This window comes from Lagenorhynchus albirostris, chromosome 2 (genome assembly GCF_949774975.1).
Source record: "Lagenorhynchus albirostris chromosome 2, mLagAlb1.1, whole genome shotgun sequence".
In the NCBI taxonomy this organism is placed as follows: Eukaryota; Metazoa; Chordata; class Mammalia; order Artiodactyla; family Delphinidae; genus Lagenorhynchus; species Lagenorhynchus albirostris.
Genome location: NC_083096.1, coordinates 173,727,301 through 173,751,394, shown reverse-complemented (window position 1 = coordinate 173,751,394; position 24,094 = coordinate 173,727,301). Strand labels below are relative to the sequence as shown.

Below are 24,094 nucleotides of genomic sequence, written 5' to 3'. Positions count from 1 at the left end.
CTCACCGAGCAAGGGCTCACTGCCTGGCGCGCACAGAAGCCAATACTATGGCACCAGCTTTTGAGAAAAGAAAAAGCTTTATTGCGAGGTCGACCGGCAAGGAGACAGGAGGCAGGGCTCAAATCTGTCTCCCCCAGCCAGGGTTTGGGGCAAAATTTAAGAGGTTAGGGACATTTCAAACTTGGCACAAGCTGATTGGCTAGTTTTCAAAGCAGTCCATATATGGTAAACAAGGTACTATGGCAGATGGAAGCCGGATTTTCCTTACTGAAGGACTTCTTGCTTCAGCTGGTTAAGGGGTCCGATGGCAACATTTCTATTGTTTGAGTTCCCCAGACTGAAGATTCTTGGTTCCGGGGTCATCCTGGAAACGTGGGTTCCGGCCTTGCACATGCGCAGTAATGTCTCTATAAAAAACCCTCAAGATTTGATTAATCAATAACCTATTTAAGGAGTCAAAACCAGTTTAAGCTGGTCAATGTTTTATCTCCTGTTTCACTTTGTTGAGGTATAAAAATGTTTTCAGAATTTTGAAAAAGCATAATATGCAGTTTATGGAAACTACGACTTAAAAAAAGTAATTGTTCGCCCTTAGAAAAGATGGTTCCAGGGACTCCCACTGAGAGAGAGAGAGAAAGGGCGGGGGAGGGGGACGGGGAGGGGGCGGGGGAGAGGGAGAGAGAAAAATCACGTTGCCCTTAAGAAAAATGGCAACTTTCTGATTTCTCTGCCCTCTCCCAAGATGGCTTCCTGGATGATCTTGGGCCTTGGACTGAAGCCTCTTCCGCGCTTGGAACGGGGCGGGGTTCATTGAGCAAAACCTTGCGCGCTGGCGCCCGCGACCGAGACGCGACTCAGGGCGCAGGCGCGGATAGGGGGTGGGGGAGGAGGGAAAGCGGCGAGTAAGATGGAAGATGAGGAGGTCGCTGAGAGCTGGGAGGAGGCGGCAGACAGCGGGGTAAGGAGGAGCCGCCGCCCCGGGGCTGGGCCGGGCGGGACCTGGCGTGAGGGAACCCTCCGGGGAGCGGGTCTGGGGATGGTTCTCCCCGAGGAAGGGCCCCGCACGCCGGACCGGGGGCGAAGGAGAGGCCCCCGGCCCCAGAGCGCCGTGAAGGCCTCTTAAAGGGGCCGCGTTCCATTTCTCCCTCCACCTTTGCCCGGTGCGCCTCCTTCCACCCACCACCCCCTTAGCGACGTGCACGTCACCCGGGGCGCCACACCCGCCCCCCAGGGCCTGTTTTTCAGGCGCCTGCTAACCCGCCCCAAGTTCCTTTGATCCTTCCTTTTCCAGTCGGCCCTCCCCCCGCCCAAAGCACCATTTTAAAGTTCATGTGCTTTGAAGAGGAGCTACACACCATGTGGGGAGGGGGTGCGCGGACCTGGGGCGGCAAGCCCGGCTCCGCAGAAGAGCAGGAGGAGGAAATTGAGTCATTTCTGGACCCCTCAACTCTGCTAAAATCCCCCACTGCTTTGCGCCATACGCCACGGTGGGCGAGTCTGGGGTTTTTTTCCTCTTTCAATTTTACTCTGAGAGCCCGCGGCAGGCTCGTCTCCCGGGGACCTCGCCGTAACAACCGAAAGCCCAGCGGGCAGCCTCTCTCCCCGAGGCCCACCCAACGATCTGAGCACCGGGGAAGGGTCTCGAAGTGTGATCGCCGGGGTCGAGGGGGGAGGGGTGCGGTATGTGAAGTAGGCGCATTCCTGGGAGAGGAGGGGGAAAATGGACCGTTCGACTTCGGTTTTTGGAATTTTGTTTACCTCCATAAGCTATAGGAAATTAGTTTTTCTTAAGCCGAATAGCCAGTTCCACTAGGTTCGTGTTTAATTTGGTCTTTTCAGAGTATGTGGTTCTATGGTGACCCTTGTGAAGGTGGGGAGATGTCTTTTTGTCCTCCCCGTGTTCGTGTCTGTTCAGTGCTGGCTCGAGTGACATCCACCGTGAAGGTTTCTGTGTCGGAAGTAGGGCGTGGAGAGCCGAGTGTACCGGGGTAGAACAACGAGCTGGGTTTTTTTCCCCCAAGCGCACTTTAGGGTGCTTGTCAGCGCTTGAAGAGGTCGAGAAACGGATCCCTTAACATTTCCTTAATGTTGAAACTTTGGCGTTGAAGTTTTTCCCGGTGGTGGTTCAGCGTTTCTCTCAAGGTCTTTGTTTCCCACTTAGCATAATTGAGGATTTGAAGAATTAATTCGTTAAGAAGGTATTCGGTACAGCTCTTCTGTGCCGACCATCTTTCTTGGATTTTGACTTGAGTAAGGAGAGCAATCGAAAGATTTTATAGGGAGCAACAGGTGTCAGCTAGGTATTATTCATTCAACAGACATTTGGGAGTGTCTGCTCTGTGCTAGACAGCGTGCTTAGCAGTGACTTTGTGCCAGAGAATTTACAGTCTCCGGTAGGGCGTTTATTGCCTACCACCAATGTGAGTGAATCATTCAGAACCCCTCATGCTGCTCCCTGCAAAAAAAGCTTGGCCTACAGTTTGAATATGACTCAAATGATAAGTTTCTTGAGCATCTTGTCCTTTCTTTGTTTTTCCTCACATGTTTCAAAGGGACATGAGTTTCTCATGTTAAGGAATAAGAAAATAAACAAAAATGAAGGTAGGGTTCAGAAATTGAGGATTGCTTTAGTTTTTCAGAACTGGTAAGCTGCTTAGAGATCAGCTAGCACACTCCTGCATTTTATAGCTGAATAAACACCAGAGATGTAAGATTTAACTTAGATCTTTCTGGTGCTCGTCCAGTATTTGTACTGTACTTTACGAAAACCCTTTATACGTGCCAGGTACAGAAATAGAACCCAAACCTTATTTCATTGACATCATGAGCAGTACTGCCAAAATGCAAGTTCCCTTATATAGCTTTTATTTAATTGAAGTAACCCGTAGAGGTATTACCTTCCTTTAGTAAATAAGGAAACTGGGGTTTAGGGAGTAACCTCTCTTGCTCAAGGCACACAGATAGTAATTGGGAAGCTGGGATTTTGACCTGACTTCAAAGCTGGATTCTTTAGCATTTTGCTGTCTCCCACCTGGGGACCTATGGAAAATTTGGGAGTTGGGCATTAACTTTCATTTTTAATATGTTTGTTTTGGGCTTATATTTGAAGGTTCTCTTGAATTTGATTCCCTTTGCGAATTTCACAAAGGGTCTTGTAAATGTGCATTTTAGAAGGAGGGGTTGAAGCATAGTGTCCATATCACTGGGAAACCAACTAACTATACAGCGTCTTTCAGACGTACCCGGTTGCATATATGAAAGTCTTAGCTTCAGGTTACCCTGTCTCTCAACTGATATATGGTAATGAGTGTTAAATTACACATACACAACCCCTTGCAAAAAAATGAAACACCGGGATGGCAAGACTAGCAAATGGGGTCGACTAATTCTAAAAGTGAGCATTTAAACTTTATATAATTTAGAGGCAGTTCTAATCCTTGAAAGTAGAGGCTTTTGGTGATCCCTTTCCTCCAATACCACAAAAGAATTTTGCCATCATGCTAGAATTTTTTTCTTATTTGTCAGTACATGTGAGGTCATTGTCTCCTTTGTATTTTCAGAACACTCAATATCAAGTTCTGTTGTGTCCTTCAGGGGAAGACTGACTTTGAGAAACACCTCAAATATTCTGTAAATACACACACTGCTTTTTGCTTTTAGTTAATATGGTGTATCTGATATAAAATTGTCCCTTTACCTGTTCTCCCAAGGAGTTACATCCTCAAAAAAAGGACAATTCAAAAAATGTAACTTACATTCCGTTGAGGAAATGCTTCTTTAAAAATATGCTGCCTTTGGGAGAAATGAAAATGTAGAATTGAATTTATGTTGATTCAAACTCTAAATTGCGTCCTTGTCTTAAGCACATCTCAAGGGACAAATAGCGTACAGTAGTTTGTAATCCTTACTCCCCTCCGAAATCAGATCAGCAGTTTGCTCAAGTGGAAAAGACGAAAAGGGCTCACGTGCCCAGGGCACAGCAAAGTAAGGTGTTTGCAGCAGAGTAAGGATTTTATTGCAAGGTGCCAAGCAAGGAAGTGGGAGACAAGTCTCGGATCCACTCCAACTTGGTCTTTTAGTTAAGAGTTGGTTTTTTGTTTTGTTTCTGTTTTTGTTGTTTTTTGTTTTGGGGGGTTTTTTGGCTGAGCCGCACGGCCTGTGGGATCTTAGTTCCCTGACCAGGGATTGAACCCGGCCTCTCAACTTCAGAGCATGGAGCCCTAACCACTGAACCTCCAGGGAATTCCTTAGTTAGGAGTTTTTAAAGGGGAAGGAGAGGGGAAGCTGGTGGTTAATCATGCTCTTGTGACATTTCTTAATCATAGTTCCAGGAGCCAGGCTGTCTGTGGTCTATGTGCCTCCTGCCCGGTGGTCTGTGACCTGGTGGTCTGGACGTGGAGCCTGCAAAGGTCATCTTGTTCTGAAAACAACTTAGGCTTGTGCATCAGTGATGTTATCAGAGGTTACAGTCTTCAGATATCTGGTACTGGTTAATTATTACTGTACAAGCATGGGGTAGAATTTAGAGGAGGAAAAAGAAAAGGGAGAAGGGGAAAAGTTTAAAATCAAAGCTTTCTTAAAAGCTGGTTAATGGACTCAGGCTCAAATTTCTGATAGTTTGAAGCTTTATATTCACTTGTTGTTTAGACACACAAAAAAGATACGACCTAGTCCATCTTGTTGGTAATGAGCTAACCCAGTCCTAGGGGAAGACAGATAGTACATAAATGGAATTGGACTGGTATTTATTATTATAAAGAGTTGGCAACCTTTCTAATTTCCTTGCATCTCAAAAGTTGCGTTTTATTCTTTTTTGCAAGGGCAAGTCATGTAGCTAATTGGAAAGAAATGCATCTTGCGTAAGTTAAAGGATACTGGTCTTCTGGATTAAGAATTTAAATTATGTTTACTTTCTACCCTCATTGAGCTAGTCATCTAAACATTAGCCCTTCAGCAGTACTGCATGGTATATAAGTCTCTAGTAAGGTGCCAGTAAACATGGAATACCTGCTGTATTCCAGGTACTAGGCACAGCACAGTCCAGTGGAGGAGTCAAGTGGGGCAGCACTTTCTTTGGAAGAGGCACAGACAGGGTACCGTGGCTGGGATCAGAGACAGTCTTGTAGAGAAGATGATAAAATTTGAAGGACCAGTTGAATAAAGCAGTAGTAGGTCTGAGAGGGGAGGGGCAGGTAGAATGTAGGACAAATGCACACATAGGCAAGGAGGCAGTGAGAGAAGAGTTTGCAGCATTGGGAGAGCTACAAGTATTTCCTTCTGGCTGGAGGGTAGAGTGTTGGCAGGACTGAGTGGAAAGAGATGAGGCCCGAGAGGTATGCGGAGAGGTATGCAGAGGCCAGATCAGGAAGAGCCTCCTTGTACTTGGTTCTGGGGAGCTTGGACTTTGTCCTGAAAGCAGAAAGGAGCTTTGGAGGCTTTTTTTTTTTTTTTTTTTTTTTAGCAGAGTAGTGACATAGTTAGTTTTTAATTTAAGAGATAAGACCTTTGATTTGCTTATCTTTCTTTAGAGAAGAGGCCATTCTCCCTGAAGTGTGGCTGCCACCTCACTTTGGGGTCTTCAGTGCTACCTGTAATTGCTGTCATCACAGAAGGTGTACAGTGGCTGTGGATAGTGGGCAAATACTAGCTATTTTGGGGCTACCTGGTGCTGATTTCCTTATGTCTGTCCTTACAGTAAAGAAGATATTTAAGATTTGTGCTATCAGCACAAATCTAGGTGTACTGTGCCCAAAGGAACCATTTCTAAGCTGTTTCTGGTCCTTTTGGAAAGATTGAGTTCTAGGCACTGATGTCTTCAGAAAGGACTTTCTATAAAGCAGTTAGTTTAGACATGATTGTGCTGAGCAGTCTGTCCCTGGGACTCTGGAGAAAGCTTTTCACTCGTAACTGCTCAGCTCTTTTCTTTGAGGCTGCACGGGGGTCTTGTTCCCAGCATGCTCTGGGTGTACAAGAGAACTGCCATGGTGCTGTGGGTTGGAATTCGGAAAGTTGCTTTTCCTTCTACAACAGGACAGAATTGTGTGTCTTTCTAAAGCTTTTGGTAAAATCCTCCAAGAGAAAAGGCACTGTTGTCTAGATCTGGTGACTCAAAAGTATTCTTGGGGCCAGCCCTTTCTTTCCAGTTTCTCCCTTTACACTGCTGTGGGCCTCCCACAGTTAATGTCAGTTTCTGGCTGTATCAGTTAGCTAGCCTTCACAAGGTGGAGTCGGTTCTTTCCTGCACACTTTCCATGGAAATGGAAATTTTTTCCTGTCATGACAACTACTGACTTGTTGGTTTCCTAGGAGAAGATTGAGTTTAGCTACTTTTATCTGTGGCCAAAATACAAAATGAAATGTTTTTTTTTTTAAGTGGTAGCTATAGAGATTTCTCTTCCCAAGGGTTTTTTAAACTATGCTAGACTCCGCCAAGCATCCTTCGCCTTAACATCCAGCTCAGCTCTATGCAAGATAAAGGTTAAAACCAGCCACCACAGAAATTAGCAACAAATCCTAACAGTGGTCTGTGTGTACTTAAAAGAGTCTTAGCCCTGAGGGTAACAGATTTTAAAATGTCCCTCACAGTAAGTTATCCACTCCCCACACCCAAAACTCTTTTCCTTATAAAATGAACACAGGAAATAGTCATTCCTTTCTAAAAGGAATAATAAATATGTACAGTTAAAATTGCATTCTTTGGGACTTCCCTGGAGGTCCAGTGGTTGACTCCATGCTTCCAACACAGAGGATGTGGGTTTGATCCCTGTTTGAGGAACTATTATCCTGCATGCCGTGTGGCGTGGCCAAAAAAAGATTAAAAAAAAAAGTTGCATTCTTCAGGGGTGTGATCCTTAGATGAGATTGTACAGGACAGTTATGACTCGAGTCTGGAAAGGTCAGGACTGTCGTTACTCTTTGTAGACGTTGGGAGCCAAATTACCAGCCCTCATGCTCTTGCCTTCTTGGCTTATAAAAGCATTTGCGACCCTTCAGCTGTCAGTTGTGTTTCTGCTACCTAGTTGCACATCGCGGTGGTGAATGAATGAACACTGCCTATAAACCTGTGAACTCCCAAATTCCACTGGCCTTTCTGAAAGGGCTTCTTAGACAGCATCTTGAGAGCTCGTTACTGGGCAGGTGGAGTGCCTTTTTACGTTCATTATCCCATTCTGTTTCAGTGACCTAGTGAAGTGTAGGTACTATTATTCCTAGTGTCCAGGAGAGGAAATCACATGGTCGGTCTCAGCCGAGGCTTTTGGCATCCTGAGCCTACACTTAGGGATCTTATTGGACAGTTTGTTTACCTTTGCTTCTTGGCAGATATTTAACTAGTTAAGTGCTTTAGGGTGCTTAGTTGCTAGTTCCTTTGAAGTATTGTATTTGTTTTGCCTGGGATTGACCTCCTGCTTCTGGATGACCAGCTAATAAATTTTGTGTATCTGAGAAACTTGAACTCGGTGCTCAAGAGCCAGAAGGACAATGCTTCTGTTAGCTGTTAATACTAAGAACAGTGACTGCAAGTGATTGAAGTCTTTCTTTTAATCTTTTTTTTTTTCTGGCCGCACTACGCAGCTTGCAGGATCTTAGTTCCTGAACCATGTATTGAACCCAGGCCCTTGGCAGTGAAAGTGTGGTATCCTAACCAGTGGACTGCCAGGGAATTCCCTGAAATCTTGATTATAAATGGGAAATAACTTTTTAACATCTAGCCAAGCAGAGAGAGAGAGAATGTAAATAATTTTTGCTCAGATCTCCTGAGAAGATTGAACATCTCTGCTATCTTAGGATCCCTTTATCTGTACTTCACACTGCCAGCCCTCAGGTATTCGACCTATAGACTTTTTTGGGGTGCACGTTGTTTTTTAAATATTGAGTCTGAATGTCTTTACCTACGTCTTGATTCCTCTCAGTCTCCTCTCTTCCATAGTCCCCACCGCATGTTACCTACCTACGTATTGTGTTACCTGTTGTGTTTTGTCCTGCCTGCTTTATTGATTGACTTGGCCCTGGAGGCATTGTTTGCTGACCCTCCTGAGTGCGCGATTCTCACTAGCCTTTGGTGAAGGCGCCCTTGGGTGTTTGAATAAAATCTGGTGTTGGGGGGTGGTAATAGTGACTTTGCTCCGTCTCCCAGTCTGTATGCCTAATGTTTCCTTTGGGAGAGGAGACTTGCTGTCTTCATTCTAAAAGGTAGCAAGAAAGAATAGGTTGCCTCTGCCAGTCAATGATGCACTTCCACCATCCGTGGCAGAAGTCAGAAGTCTAGGCTAAGGGTTCAAGTGCCATGTCTGATTTTGGGGCAAGTCACTACCTACTGTCAATGAAAAAATTAATCAACAGTCAGTCTAAGTAAGAAATGGAAAATTTTATTCTAGCCAACCTGAGGATTATAACCCGGAGACAGTCTCTCAGAGAGCTCTGAGAACGGTTCCGAAGAGGTAAAGGGAGAGGCCAGTAGATGTGTGATTTTGGCGAAGGGGTGCATGTACTTCAAGCACACATCTTGGTAGAAGGTTACTGCTGTTTACGAGGAACAGGTAATCTCAGTTAATGGTTTTAGTGCTTTCTAAGTATGGGAAGATGTGAGAAACTGGGTCCATACAATCTTCTCCTGAAAATATCTGAGGGCCATTTCTGCCAGTTTTCCCAGAGCACAAAATGCCTCATCCTGATCATCACCCTGAATTCTTTTTAGGTGTATTGTTAGGTCAGTGACTGCAGTGGCTAATGGCCTGATTCTTGTAGAACTGGATGGTGGGCAACATTCTTTATTGTACAGTCCCTTCCCTTTCGGTCTTAATTTCAACCAAGGTTTGGGAGACATTTCCTGACCAATTTGACCCATGGCTCTAGGAATGCTCATTCCCAGGTCAGGTGAGGATTTTGTTGATAGGCCACTTAATGTGCTATTACTCGACTAGGCCCTGTTAACAGTAGCCAAAAGCTTCTGGACCACCTGACTTACTAGTCTGTTATGGTCCAGGAAGTGGTTCCCTCTTGTTGCTTCTTCCTGTATGTAGGGTTAGACTATTACAGTCATTGATCTTACAGAACTGTATATCTGGTCAATTGTTTCAAGTGACCTAGTCATCATTAATTTTATTAGAGGCTCAGTCATACATTTGGCAGTGCAAAAAATTATAATCTTGTAAAACAGGTAGAATATAAGTAATAGAGCTAGTAACGTTAATAAGGTCATAAGTAAGTATTTAAGCTGAGAACTTGCATTAGGTGCAACCCAGTATCTCCCCAGGTTGTCTGACCAGTCTGTTCTGCACCAATCACTGTGTTTAAGCAAACTGATATATTGGCATTGTACATAAAGTTCACCAAAGATGTCTGCATGTACAAGGCAAGTGGTAGGTCATTCTGACTCCTTACAGGATTGAGAAAGGAACGTTATCTACTAAGGAGGTGCGTAGCCGACACCAGAAGAAAAGTGGATCTTTACCGTTGAGCAGGTATTTCTGCCATTGGGAAGGTGTGGTTAATGCATAATACAGGTGCACAGTGCACACTAGAGGGGGAGGGAGGGGGCCCAAACGGGCAGAGGAATCTTTTGTGTTTAAATTTTTCCTGTTTTGTCTTAAAATAATTTTTATTTCATCACTACCTTTCAGCTTCGTTTTCCTCATTTGTAAAGTTAGATTAATAAAATCTGCCTTGCCTGGTGATGAGAGGTAAATAAAGCATCATTCAAAGACAGTGCTGGAGCAGAGCGTGTTGCTGCTCTGAGTGTGAGGGCTGCTCTCCAGCCATTGACAGTGTGGCCTCTGTCCCATTAGGGTGCAACAGGACTGGCTGAGGGGTCTCTTTCTTGGCGCCCCAGAGGACTAATTTGTATGTTGTTTTACTCTAAGAGTTGTATTGCTTAGTGTTGTATGAAAAGGGAAAGGAGAAAGCAATAATAAACATGGAGAAAGGGGACCCCCATTAGACTCTGCTTCCTGTTTTATTCCAGGGGTTGGGCTCACCACCGCTACTCCCACCCCTGCCTGTTCGACTCCTTTAAGGTAAGGGACTGTGTGGATTCCCTCCCCCATGGAGACCCTCTGAAGAGGCACTCGAAGCAGAATAATACATCGTCTCAAGATGGCAAGTTACAGAGTTTCTGAGGGATACATCTAAATTGCTAGGCCTGTTCTGGAAATTTGTTCCTTTGGGGCACTTCTTAGATTTAAGACCTGGACTTTGGAATTGAGCTCTGCTGTAGTCCTTCCTCAGGAACTGTGGGCTTGCACTCACCTGGCTCGGGGTGCACAGGCAGGCAGGCAGGTTGGTGATCCCTGTCAGTCTTTTTTTTTTTTTTTTTCTTCTGTACGCGGGCCTCTCACTGTTGTGGCCTCTCCCGTTGCGGAGCGCAGGCTCAGCAGCCATGGCTCACGGGCCCAGCCGCTCCGCGGCATGTGGGATCCTCCCAGCCCGGGGCACGAACCCGCGTCCCCTGCATGGGTAGGTGGGCTCTCAACCACTGTGCCACCGGGGGAGCCCTCCCTGTCAGTCTTTATTCTGCTTCTTAGTTCCTGCGGCCACACACCAGCCACACTCCTGAACCTTTTTGCTTCCTCCTCTTGAGGTTTAGGGTTCAGTTCTCTCACTTACTAGTTGCGTAGCCTTTGGCAAGTCAGTTAACCTCTGAGCGTGCAGCAGGGGTGCTGTACATCGCTTGAGTTGTGGTGAGGATTAGGGTGGTGAAGGAAGGACCTGGTGCCTTCCTGACACATATCTGTGGCAAGTGTTTGGAGAGTGTGCTCCCACCACCACTACTGTGAAGTGCTTAAGGCAGCCTTAGATTTTATTTGGAACATGGAGAGTGTCACTGCCTTTGGATCCGGAGAGACCCAGTTCATATTCTGGCTCCACCCCATAGTAGCTGTGGAACCATGGTCAGGTTACATAACCGCCTCTGAATTGGTTTGTAAATCATTTGTAAAACGGGGATATAGCGCTAAAATCTTGTTTCATAGGATTGTTCCTTGATTTATGTGTTGGGTACTGTTTTAGGCACTCCGGACAGCTGTAGTGAATGAAGTTTCTACTCTCATAAAGCTTACTTTCTAGTGCAGAAAGATGGACAATAAATAATAAATAATATTTTACATACACACACAATGAAGAAAAATAAAGGAGCATAGAAAGTGACTGGCAGGAGTACCTTTTTTGTTTTTTATTATTTATTTTTATTTTTTTAAAATTTGGCTGTGCTGTGCAGCTTGCGGGATCTTAATTCCCAAACCAGGGATTGAAACCGGACCCTCGGCAGTGAAAGCGTGGAGTCCTAACCACTGGACCACCAGGGAATTCCCCAGGAGTACCTTTTCTTAAAAACAGTCAGAGAAGGCCTCTCAAATAAAGATAGGCTGAGAGAGCAAGCCATGTAGAAGCTGCAGAAGTACATTGCAGGCAGAGGGAACACAAGTGCAAAGGCTCTAAGGCCGAATTGTGCTTATTTTATCTAGTAGGAATGGATGAAAGAGAAAGTGGCAAGAGATGAGGTCAGAGGTAGCAGGGACCCAGATCCAGTAGAGAATAGGAGGCCGTGGTGGAGATCGCCTTGAAATAGGAAGCCATGTGAGGGTGTTAAACAGAAGTTAACTTGGTTTTTAAAAAGGTAGTTTTGGCTGCTGTGTGTAAAATAAACTTCAGGGGCAAGAATGGAAGCACAGAGACTAATTAGGATACTGTTACAACTGACCATTCAGGGGCTGTTGGTATTCGGACCAGGGTGGTCACAGAAGCAGAAGTGTTGAGAAAATTCAGGGTACGTTTTGAAAATAGAACCAACAAGATTTGCTGATGTGGGTGTGAAGGAGGCATCGAGATGAGTGCAGAGTCTTTGGCCTGATCCCTAGAAGACTGGAATTGCTGAAATGGGGTGGGTAAAGGGAATGTGGGAGGAGCAGGTTTGGGTGATGGGGTAAAATCAAGAGTTGGGTTTTGGACACAAAAGGTTGAGATACCTTTTGAAATGCAAGTGGGAATGTCAAGTTGGCAGTTGTGTATCAGTGGTTTTAAAGCTGTGGAACTAGATGAGATCACTTAATAAGCCAGCTTGGATACTGAAGGGGCAAACTCTTCAACCTCAAGGGATCAGGAGAGGAAGAGGAACCTATCTTGTTATAGGAGAAATCAAATATGGAATGTGAGAGGGAACTACCAGGAGAGTAGTGTCTGGAGACTGAATAAAGAAAATGCTTTATGCATTCTATATATAAAAGCTTACTTCAGTTAATTAATGGACTTCCCTGGTGGCACAGTGGTTAAGAATCCTCCTGCCAATGCAGGGGAAACGGGTTCGAGCGCTGGTCCGGGAAGATCCCACATGCCGCGGAGCAACTAAGCCCGTGTGCCACAACAACTGAGCCTGTGCTCTAGAGCCCATGAGCCACAACTAGTGAGTCCGTGTGCTGCAACTACTGAAGCCAGTGTGCCTAGAGCCCGTGCTCCGCAACAAGAGAAGCCACCGAAATGAGAAGCCCGCACACTGCAACGAAGAGTAGCCCCCAGTCGCCACAACCAGAGAAAACCTGTGTGCAGCAACGAAGACCCAACGGAGCTAAGTGAAGATTTGGAATTTATGAGTGATTTTGGCCAATGACTGCATGTCTTTGGCAACTTAGACAAGAACAGTTTCAGTGGGACAGTGGGGCTTAGAGAGCTGGATTGAAGTGAGGTGGTGAATGTTACCCAGAGCAGGACCTGAGCCAAATATTGGGCGCTGGATGAGTGCTAGTTGCTGTTATGCCGACATGACAGATAGAACCCACCAAAGTAGGTCTTGCACATCAATACACACCACGCCTCTTGAGTCCTTAAGACACTCAGTCACTAGTTGCCGACAGATGAAATGTACAACAGAGGCACATCTTATTCTAGGGTTAGCTCTAAAGCAGTGTTGTCCAACAGAAGTATCATGCAAGCCACATAGGTAATATAAAATTTTTCTAGAAGCCACATTTGAAAAGTATAAAGAAACAAGTGAGGTTAATTTTAATATTTTAAATTTAATCCAGTATATACAAAGTAGTATCATGTCAACATATAAATATTGAAAATATATTAATGAGCTATTTTACACTCTTTTTTTTTTTGTACTAAGTCTGGGAAGTCTGCTGTGTATTTGGAACTTAAAGCACGTCTCAGTTTGGACTGGCCACATGTCACGTGCTTACCAGCCGCACGTGGCGGTCACCACTGCACTGAGTGGTATAGCTGGATCTAGTGCAGAAGAGAGTGTGCCCAAAGGATTCCCTCTTCCTGGGCAGGCGCAGAGAGGTCCAGAAAGCTGTAGCGAACTTGGAAAAGAAAGCAGGAAGTGGTTGTTCCTTACGAGCAAGTACGAATTGTTTGGTCTTTACAGTGTACCACCCCAAAGCCTTTTGTGGTTTTCTGGTGTGCCTAAGTTCTTCCAGTTCGTATCATGCTGGCCCTATGAGTTACAACTAATTTTATGCAGTAGTTTGTTTTTGGTTTTTTTTTTGGTGGTACGCGGGCCTCTCACTGTTGTGGCCTCTCCTGTTGCGGAGCACGGGCTCAGCGGCCATGGCTCACGGGCCCAGCTGCTCCGCGGCATGTGGGATCTTCCCAGACCGGGGCATGAACCCGTGTCCCCTGCATCGGCAGGCAGACTCTCAACCAGTGCGCCACCAGGGAAGCCCATGCAGTAGCTTTTTGAGTAGTGTTGATACCAAATATGTATTTTTTGTTTTTCTGGGGGGTTTTTTTGGCTGCTTTGGGTCTTCGTTGCTGCACGCGGGCTTTCTCCAGTTGTGGCGAGCGGGGGCTACTCTTTGTTGCGGTGCACGGGCTTCTCTTGTTGCAGAGCACAGGCTCTAGGCACACGGGCTTCAGTAGTTGTGGCACTTGGGCTCAGTAGTTGTGGCTTGAAGGCTCTACAGGACAGGCTCAGTAGTTGTGGCTCATGGGCTTAGTTGCTCCATGGCATGTGGGATCTTCCTGGACCAGGGCTTGAACCCATGTACCCTACATTGGCAGGTGGGTTCTTAACCACTGTGCCACCAGGGAAGTCCCCAAATAATAAGAACCATTGCTGACTGCAGCTAAAGTAATCTCAGATGGTTTTCCAAACCTAGATTTTTTAAAAGAGAGATGGGTCCATTATCAAATACCTTTCTAGATTTGAATATCTCCATTTAAGAAGTATCTTATTTGGGGTTCCTTTTTTCTTTCCCTCTATTCATGTTTTCATTCTTTCTCCCCAACTTTATTATGCTCCTTCTCTTCTCCTTGAAACTCTAGTCCTTTAAGTTTCTGCAGCTTTCCCTGACTTCTCATGGCAGGCTCGTCCCGCCTTCATTTCTCTTTCCAAAACACTGTTGATACAACCAACATGGCAACTGTGGTTTATCTGTCTTCTCCCACCTGGCTAGGCTCTCCTCATCAGCGGGGATTGCCTTACTCATCTCTGGGTTTCCAGCTTCTAGCACATCTACTTTATAGTAGGTTTTCCATAAATGCTTGTCTCCAGCTTTTTTTTATCACTGTAAAGCAAAAGGAAAATGGCCTTGAGATACATTAACAAAGCATAGACTTCCTTAGGGAGGGAGCTTTAGAACTATATCCTGTGCCCTACAGTGGCCCACGTAATTAAAGTGGAATGTTTTCCTTGCTGTGGGAGTAACAGAGGAAGGAGGAATGTTTTGCGGGAAATGGAACCTTCAAACAGACTAACCTGCGTCTGGATTAAAAAGGCAGCTGATGGCCTAGCTGTGCCCCCACAGGTCTTCTTTGTGTCTCAACTTCTGATTTCTGCCTTTTGCTTTTTCTGAATTACCCAATCATGTTTGCTCAGGAGTTGAGTTGATTTTCTGAACTTGACAGTAATCCTGAAGCATCACTGTAAAATCTAACCTGGGGTGGTACGACTTCGGGTGCTTCCCTCCCTGGAGTTAGTCGGGGGAGGTAGAATAAGCAGAGGCATTGGAGACGGCCAGCCCCACTGGGGCAGGACAGTGTCACTGCCATGCCACTGATGTAGAGAAACAAGGCAGGGATGAAGCACGGAGTTACACACGTCGATATGAAGGTTGTTTGGAAAAGTCTCTGTGGAGTGCACATCTGGACTTGAAATGACCAGTGGTGCACTTTAAAAGTTACAGAGACCTTCTTATCCGGTTTTAGACCAGATTTTGCTGGTTCTCCCCATGAATTCTTTTTGCTTTATTCCTGAACGAAATTGAGGCCCTCGTGGAAGGAGCCAGAATTCCATCCTTGTGTGTGGTATGGAGACACAGGCACCTTTCTGGGGAGACTGCTCTCCAGGAGGCCCTGACACAGGCAGTCTTTTAGCCAGGGGAATGGGCGCTGATGTCCTGCCCAAAACTTAAAGACATTAGGCCCTGCTTGGGCACTTCCTGCTGTGGTGGGAGTTCGGGAGCCGGAACGTACTTGGAAGGTGGTCTCACCATCAACTCCTTGACAGCGTCTTCTCTTTGCTTTTCATCAGGACCGGTCAGGCTCTGGTTCTGAGAGAAACACTTGTACTTTCAGGACTCCTATCTCTTCAGATCCCCCCAGTGGTCTGCTTGTAGATATGTGCTCCCCAATTTGGGATAGCTGGACGAGACCAGATGAGCCTGTGGGGCATAGTGGTTCACAGGGAGCCCAAGACCAGTTATTAATTCCTTGAATCTGAGAGGAAAATCAGAAAAGATCCTCTTCTGAAATGGAAACTGACAAAGAGAGGCAAATTGCCCCGGAAAAGTCACTTAAATAGTAACTGTTGCTGATAAAAAGATGTCATTTCCTGACTCAGAGCCAAGACCTCTTAGACCTCCATTCAATACAAGATTACTTGGATTCTTTGGAGTTGTGCTGGCTGCATTGGTGACCAGAGGATTTGGGTTATCAGCGAGAGGGGTGCTGTGGTGGAGCAGGACACCGTGCGGTGGGGGCCCTGGGGAGCTGGTAGCTGGAGGTCAGGCTCCGGAAAGGACAGGACGCCTCCTCCCACCCCTCCTAGTGTAACAGATCAGGATTGGGGTTTGTTCACTCTGTCTCCTGCGAGTGTGGCTAGTGTGGGTCAGCTTCACCGTCCCTAGGTGAGCTGATAAAGTCTGGTTTTTGGGACAGTAAGCTGTAATGGTGCTGTACTTGCTGTACTTTGCACCAAGGCCCAGAATAACCTATCTGTTTCTCTCTTCTGCCTTTTTTTCCTCACCTCCTAACCTCACTTTTCTTTCTTCCTTTCTCATGCGCCTCTTAGTGTTACAGGAGTGAGGCTCTCACTGTAGTCTGCCTGCCCTTGCACATACATCCTGGTCCTCTTTGTTGCCTCTGCTCCTTTTGAAGGTTGTGGCTGGGTCACGGCTTAGGCTGTTTGAGGCGTCTCCTCCCCTCCCATGCTTCCATTCCCAGCTCTCTGCTGGAGGTTCACGTGAGCATAATCATTGCAAGACTAAGGTCCTCGGCAGCCGGTGAAGCTGTGCTGCTTCCCTGGGTGAGCTGAATTTGCAGATGTTGATGTCTTGTGTCGCTCACCCGGTGGCTGTGGCCTCCCCTCTGCCTCCCATGAGGACGAGCCCATCCAGAACCACCTTGCTCCCCACTGTGGCTCTTCATGACCTCCTGCCCCCATGCTTGCTTTCTTTATGGTTTCGCTTGTTCTCTCAGACCAAGAAGCATGTACCTCATTTTTGTAGAGGGGTAGCTCCACAGGAGAAGTGATACCTGTGCTTGGTAACAAGAGATCTTTTGTTTAGAATTTTGACCCAAAGAGAGGTGGCCACCCCACTTAGCAGAGAGCATCATCTTCTGGAGTCTCTTCAATGCTACTTGACAAACAAAGAGCTTTTCTGGAAGGAGAAGCCGTAGGAAATCAAACTTTCTTAACACCTCCCCTCTGATTGCTTATCCCCTAAAACTTGCCTTGTGTCCCGGTGACGCTTCCTCACTCAGAGCTGAGTTATAAAGTGATGAGCTTACGGGTTTCTTTCACTCACACAGAAGTCCTTGGTCCTCTAACACAGGAGCCTTGACCTTGGGCCGGGCCTCTGTGCATCTTTTTAAAAAGAGAAGGTGCCCTTAGATAACTAGATTCTTTGTTGGGGCCCACATCTAGATGCTTCCTCACACATTCTGAGGCCTGTTTAATTCCTTTGGGCTATTGCATCTCTGGAGGAGACAAGCATTCTCCTTGTAGTGCACCCTGTAGGAAAGTTTCCACTTGGTCCAGCTCTTCAGAGCATGAGTCTGAGAGCAGATTGATTGCAAAGCCTTGTCCAAGGAGAGAATGGACTGACTCATGGTACCTGGACAGACTCCAGAGTGAGGTGCAGTGCCCTCTCTAGCTGCTGGCAGAGCACCCCTCTCCTGCTTGGACGGCGCTGAGCATGCTGGTGTACAGCTGGCCATCTGGAGATGGCCAGGATCCGCTTTCCACCAGAGCTGTTGGGTTCATATCTTGTCCTCTCATCTGATGGAAGAATTCTTCAACGCCGATAAACCATCCTGTCTGACGCGATGGAAATTGATGGGAGTATTAGTTATTGGAGTGCCAGGGAGCAGTGTAGGATTCAGGGGCTATATGGAAGAGGGGATCAATATCTCATGACTCTAGCAGCATTTCCAAGGGTTTGAGCACTCCTGGGGGTGTGGCAGCACGGGACAGGGCCTCCAGAGGCCGTGGTTCTAGGGCTGCCTCCATGATGTACACCTTGTGACCTTGGCTAAGTTCCTTAATCTCCCTGAGCAGCTTGCCTTCATCTGACAGAGACGGATACAAGCTACTTTGTTTATCAAACAGAGTTGTTGTGCCAGAAATGAGTGTTTGGGAGTGTACTGACAGCCATTAAGCACCGTAGTCCGTATGCCCTCTTGAACGGCTTCTTTCCACCCGAGCTGTATTTGCTGGGCTTGGGCAGATTCCTCGTCTTCCCTAAGGCCCTAGAGAAAGAAGGAAGCAGTTTGCCTTCCTGAGAGGAAACCTCTCAAATTCAGCCACTGTAATGTGTATTTTTCCACAGTGTTTTAAAAAATCAGCTACCGTGTTAGGCCCATTTGCCTCTTGTCTTATTTGGCCCTTAAGGAGATATGAAAGCCAGAGTTCACATAATGACGTTTAAACATTTAGAGCTTTCCCATAAAAATCTCCTAAAATAGCAGCCCTGGCCGTGTCCTCCAGGGCTTGGCTGCCTGTCTGTAGGAGGAATGAGTGTTCTTTGGTGCCTCACAGCCCCGCACCCCCTCACTGTGCTGCCTGCTTATGGAGTTTGGTTACTTGCCCGCCTGTGGAGGCATTTGATTTTGACTGTTTGAAGACACCTGAATCCCACAGATGTGAAACCTTGCATTTATGATGGAGAAACTTGAATAGGAAGTCTCATCTTCAGATTGGAGCAGAATGATAATGTGGAATTTTAAAACTGCACGTTATTTGTGAAAAGCCCATAAAAGGTAGTGGGCATTAGACTAATGTGAAACATAGTATTTACTCAGGCAGTAACACTGTTATTAATCCAAAAATTTAGAAGAATTACATTACTGACTGTGCTGTGGCATAGATTCCCTTAGAGTGCGTGTCTGTCTGTTCACAGAAAACATCTAGGCCATTCTCTTACCCTCCGTGCACCATTTCTATTCAGTCATTTAACAGCCATCGGGTGCCAACTTGTGTTCCATGCTTGAGTGAGAGGTTTTTGTTCTGTGGCTTCCTACCCCCTCCAGAGAGTTGATGGTGCCCTCAGAATACAGTTTGTTGTGCTTGCCTAAATATACTTTGGGTTTTTCATAAAAACAAAAAATTTTAAACACAACTTGGCATCAGTCATAATGAGTGTCAGTGTCAGACTCGATTTAAATTCAGCTTCATATGGTTAGGCTAGCTTCATCTTGCTCACAGGAAACAAAAGTAAGGACATGGAGAGACAAGAAGTAAGAGAGAAAAACATTTCAGGGGATACTAACCAAAAAAAAAAAACTGGCATAGCTTTATTAATGTGAAATAATAGATTTTAAGGTAAAGAAGATTACTTCACAATGATAAACTTTAATGTACTAGAAGGAATAATTCTTGATTCTTTCTGTAGTCCATAGATCAAACAAATCAGTAAGAATGTAGAAGATTTGAATAATATGGTTAACCAGCTTGAACTGCAGAAGAAATACAGAGCATTTGTGAAAACTAGCTACACGCTGAGCTCTGAGATGGAACTCAGCAAATTTCAAAAACTTTTTACTAAGGTAGTCATTCTTAACATTTTGCAAGTAACAGACTCCTTTGAAAATCCCATCCATCATATAAGGCAGGGTTTCTCAGCCTTGTCACTGTTGACATTTGGGGCTAGATAATTCTTTGCTGTGGGGCTATTCTGTGCATTGTAGGATTTTAGTGGCATCTGTGGACTCAACCCACTAGATGGCAGTAGCAGCTCCCTTCCAGTAATGACAACTAAAAATGTCTCCAGACGTTGCCACACGTACTGGTGGACAAAGTCACCCCTGGTTGAGAACCACTGTTGTAGATCTACTCTCCAGAGAAATACATAATTTTGCATAATCCAGTAGCTGGATGGTCTTGCCGTTGCAGGTTGGTGGAACGTTTTTTAAGAAAAAGCAGTGGGACAGCCAAGGAGCCTGGAGGTTTGGGCTGTGCTCTGTGCGCAGCTTCCCTGTCCCGTGCATGGAGGCTCGTACACGAGGCTGTGGAGGAGTTCCTGGTGCTGAGTGCCTGAGGACTCTGACTTCCATCCAGTTCCACAGGTGTTAGGCTTCTGTTTTGTTCTAGGCCTTTTGCTAGGTGCTACTCACAGTTCAAGTCCATACGAGTAAGAAAAATAGATCATAAAATATGTGACACACATGATCATGAAGGAATGTAAAAGGGAGAGCTTATGTCTGAGGAGCAGGTGATTAACTGTATGGGATCAAAGAAGACTTCAGAAAGAAGAGGTGGACATTCAAGCTGGGTGTTGCAGGATAAATGAGAGTTTGCAAGGAGGCGGAGATTGCAGGCAGGCGGATCAGCACGCCGGGTTCTGGGGGCTGCCACAGTTCGGTTTTGCTGTGGTGTAGCACAGGGACAGAAGCTAAGGGGATGTGTGGGCGAGGCACGCTTAGGAGCTTGGACTGGATCCGGCCAGCAGTTGAAGTGTTTTAAGTGGGGAAGTGACACAGTCAGACTTACGTTTGGAAAGTTGATACAGCTGGCTCTGTGAAGGACTGATTGGTGACCAGGAGACTAGTTGGAGGCCATGCAAAGAACCCAGCTGAAGGATGAGGTCTAGAACTCTCACCGCAGCCACAGGGATGGAGGGAGATGAGCCTGCAGGGAGTCAGAGCCCCAAATCCCGGAGTCTCATAAAGGGAGGGCTGCATCCGTTACTTCAAAGGACACAGTAATGTCCCTGGTCAGAAAGGACAGTGCCCTTAGCTCTGAAAATAAAGACGTAAGTTTTTATTTGAGAGAGATTTTTTTCCACTTTTTATATACATTTTTTTCCTCTAGGAAATAGACAGACGGTTGGAAAAAAAACTGAAGATCACACAAAAGGAGAGGTAAGGCTGCTGTCTGGTCTGAGGGCTCATGCTCTCTGCCGAGAGAGCTGGGCAGTCAGTGGTGTTCTCCAGCTGGCCGTTAGATACAGGCAGGTCAGGCTCCTGGGCAGCGAACCCTTCCCTTAGGGACACGGTGGCTTGCGGCTTTGGCAGTGAGGCTGGAGTGTTGCACCTGCCTCCTGCCTTAGTGGGCACCCTGTGTGAGGTGGGGGGTGACAAGTCAGAAGGCTTCGGCTTGAGGCCTGACTCTGTGGTTTGGAGCAAGTTGTTTCCCTTTCTGGACATCACTTTCTCTCTCTGTGACACGAGGAGGTTGGACAGATGATTTCCCTGGGCCCTCCGTGACTTGGTGGCTTGGGGCATTACGAGGGTATCCTAGAAGAAAAGATTCTTGGGAATCCTTCAAGACCTTTAAGGATAGCTTTTTTCCCCCACCCAGGCAGCAGAGGAAGTGGGTTTCCGAAGCAGGTGAAAGTTGACTTCAGCAGTCTGTCTTTGCCCTGGTAACCTGTCAGCTTCCCCCAGGGACAGGCGGCAGGGAGGAGGGGGGGCCTCTCTGGACTTGCTTGATGGGCTGCACAGTCATCCCCAGGGAACTGGGGGTGCCCTGCCCGTCTGCTGACTTTCCTGGCTCCCTGCCTCTGTGATCCGAGTGCTGGCTCCTTGTCTGTCTGCTCATCTCAGCAACGACACTAGCGCCTGGTTACAGTCCCCTGGCCGTGCTGTCCTGTCCCACCCAAGACTTGTTCCAGCCCCCCTGGCAGCAGCCCTCCAGTACCTACTCCTCCTGACAACCAAGGCTCTGAAAACAGGCCCCTGAGCGCTATTTGGTTCTGAAGAGAAGCTAGTTGACTGCTCTGGGGAGGGTCTCTGTGGCTGTTGAGGGGTGGCTGTTCCTGCCAGGATCCCTTGTTCTCCTGTGGCTTTTGTTTCTTTCCCTTCCTGTGTCGTTTTCCTCCTCCCCTTGTGGACACATTGCCCGATGTGCACATCTACCAGCCTTGGACAGTGCTTTTCCTTTGAGCACTGCCAAGCACTGTTTCCAGGGTCATCCTTGACCCCAGCCCCGCCGCGTCCAGCAGACCAGAGAGCCCTGGTGAGGGAGGGGTCTCTGCTCAGAAACTCTTCTGAAGAGGCCATCCAGTGTCTGGAGTAGCTTGTCTCTGGGAGGCACAGGACACTCACCAGAGGCTGAGGCAGTTTGGTAAATCCTGTCTTGATGCCAGGCAGGGACGGCGGAGCTGGAGTGTTTGGTCTGAGCGCATGTTGTGGGACCTTGACTGGGAGTGAACACTTTGCTGATCCCCAAGCTAAGGGGCTCCCACCGCACTGGCCTGTTACACGCTGGTCTGTGTAGGGAAGCTGGGGTTTTAACTGAGGCCATTGGATTCTGGACAAGAGGTGTTTTGCCGCAGGGGCCCGACAGTGGTTGATGTGACTTTGACGAACACGGGGATAGAAGTTCCAGAATGAGCTGACGTTCCTGCCCCCCTTGCCTGGGGTTCGGTCTGAGGAGCAGACCTGTGGGCTGCGTTGCTCTTTCGAGAGCAAGGCAAGGTTGCTCTTTCGAGAAACCCTTCTTGAAGAGTGAGAATTTTGATATCTGGTCAGAGGCCAGAGAATAACGAATAGAATTAGGAGGGGGAGGGAGAGAAAAGTGGTGAGGGGTGGGTGTGGGACATGGATGGGGCCTCTGTAGTCAAGGGTAGGACTTGTGAAGCTGTGTTTGCTCTTTGTCAGCAGGAAATCCAAATCTCCTCCCAAAGTGCCCATTGTGATTCAGGACGATAGCCTTCCCACGGGGCCCCCTCCACAGATTCGCATCCTCAAGAGGCCCACCAGCAACGGTGTGGTCAGCAGCCCCAACTCCACCAGCAGGCCAGCCCTTCCCGTCAAGTCCCTAGCACAGCGGGAGGCAGAGTACGCGGAGGCCCGGAAGCGGATACTGGGCAGTGCCAGCCCCGAGGAGGAGCAAGAGAAACCCATCCTCGACCGGTGAGTGTAGCTGGCAGGGGTGACCTGCCAGCCAGACTTGACCACTCCACCAGGCCACCTTGAGGAGGAGGAGGAGAGTGGGCTGGCTGCCTGCAGAGTAGTGAAAAGCAGGCAGAATCATGGCTGGAACCATCGTGGCTGCAACCGCCCACCCCGGCTGGTAGGGCTGGTTTGTTGTCTGCACTGGCTCTGGGACTGCTCTGAAAGCTTTGCTGGCATGCTGCCTCTGCAGGCGCCAGGGGCCAGTGTGGCATACAGGGTAAAGGCATGGACTTTGAGTCAAAATCAGCCAGTCTGAGCCCATCTCTGCCACTTAACTTCTTTTTTTTTTAATATAAATTTATTTATTTATTTATTCATTTATTGGCTGCGTTGGGTCTTCATTGCCGCCCGCGGGCTTTCTCTAGTTGTGGTGAGTGGTGGCCACTCTTAATTGCGGCGCGCGGGCTTCTCATCGCAGCGGCTTCTCTTTGTTGCAGAGCACGGACTCTAGGCATGTGGGCTTCAGTAGTTGTGGCTTGAGGGCTCTACAGCGCAGGCTCAGTAGTTGTGGCGCACGGGCTTAGTTGCTCCGCGGCACGTGGGATCTTCCCGGACCAGGGCTCGAACCTGTGTCCCCTGCATTGACAGGTGGATTCTTAACCACTGCGCCACAGAGGGAAAGTCCCCCTTTGCCACTTAACTTCTGCTTAACTTAGACCTACTTAACCCCTCTGTGCCTAGTCTGAAAAATGGGATAATGATCGTACCTGCCTCGTCCATTTGTTGTGCAATTAAATAAGTGGGTTCTGGATGTTATCTTTTGGGCCTTATAATGGCCCACTGTGATGTTTCTGTGAATTTTCTAAATTCTTTTTTATTCCTGGCATTTTTTTCTTTGCAGTCCTAGAGGTTGTATTATGTAGGTTTGTCACCTCCTGGTAAAGCAGTATTTGTTGAAACAGCCTCTTTCTAACTTTGAGACTCCTCCTTGGATGGTGTATTCTGGGACTTGAAGTGCTAATCTGTACCTTATTTCTACGCCTTCATTATTTTGATGGACTTCTGTTATCTCTCCTGTAAGCCTTCATTTGGCAAAGTAGAAAAAGTCCATTTTCTTTTAGTTTTCCACAGTAATATGAGTCAACCATTAATCCCATGATTTGGAGAGAAGCAGGAGAGCAGCAGTGGCGGGAGCCAGGTCACTCTGATGAGCTCTTGGTTAGAGGTCTTTACCTTGGCCCGACCTCTGGGGAGTCTGTGCCATGAAGTTCTGTGGAAGAGATGCTATCCATGGTCACTGCCTCTGTACAGGATGGGCCCTTGAGCACTTCCTCTGCCTCCGGTGAATGATGGCGAACCAGCCTGTGGGGAAGAGTGCTGCAGGCGCTAGAGGTGAACATGGACCGTCCACCTCACCTGCTCCCAGGGGCTTCCCAGCTTGGAGCTGCACTGAGTCCACTTGCCAAAGAAGCAGGCTCAGAGAGCCAGAGTTGGCTAATAGCCACTGTGACTTCTGCCCCAGCTGCAGAATTGGTTGATTTTAAGATTTGGGGGCCTCTTTTATACCCTTTTTCAGGCGTCACTCTGATCTTCTTCCCTTCAG

The 24,094-nt window shown here is 47.2% G+C and overlaps 1 protein-coding gene across 4 annotated transcripts in view; it reads left to right on the top strand.

The window, feature by feature from the left end:
* Nucleotides 1–877: 877 nt before the first annotated feature.
* The window catches only part of SZRD1 (SUZ RNA binding domain containing 1), a 30,861-nt gene continuing 7,644 nt past the window's right edge, over nt 878–24,094 (top strand). Inside the window, exons 1-3 of one of the 4 annotated variants that reach the window (XM_060141301.1) lie at nt 895–958; nt 20,465–20,514; nt 22,255–22,509. In XM_060141301.1, coding sequence (XP_059997284.1) covers nt 908–958; nt 20,465–20,514; nt 22,255–22,509 — 356 coding nt within the window. In that variant the 5' untranslated portion in view covers nt 895–907. Of the gene's footprint in view, nt 959–20,464; nt 20,515–22,254; nt 22,510–24,094 lie in introns of all 4 variants that reach the window. The other 3 variants (XM_060141302.1, XM_060141303.1, XM_060141304.1) reach the window with 3 other exon arrangements.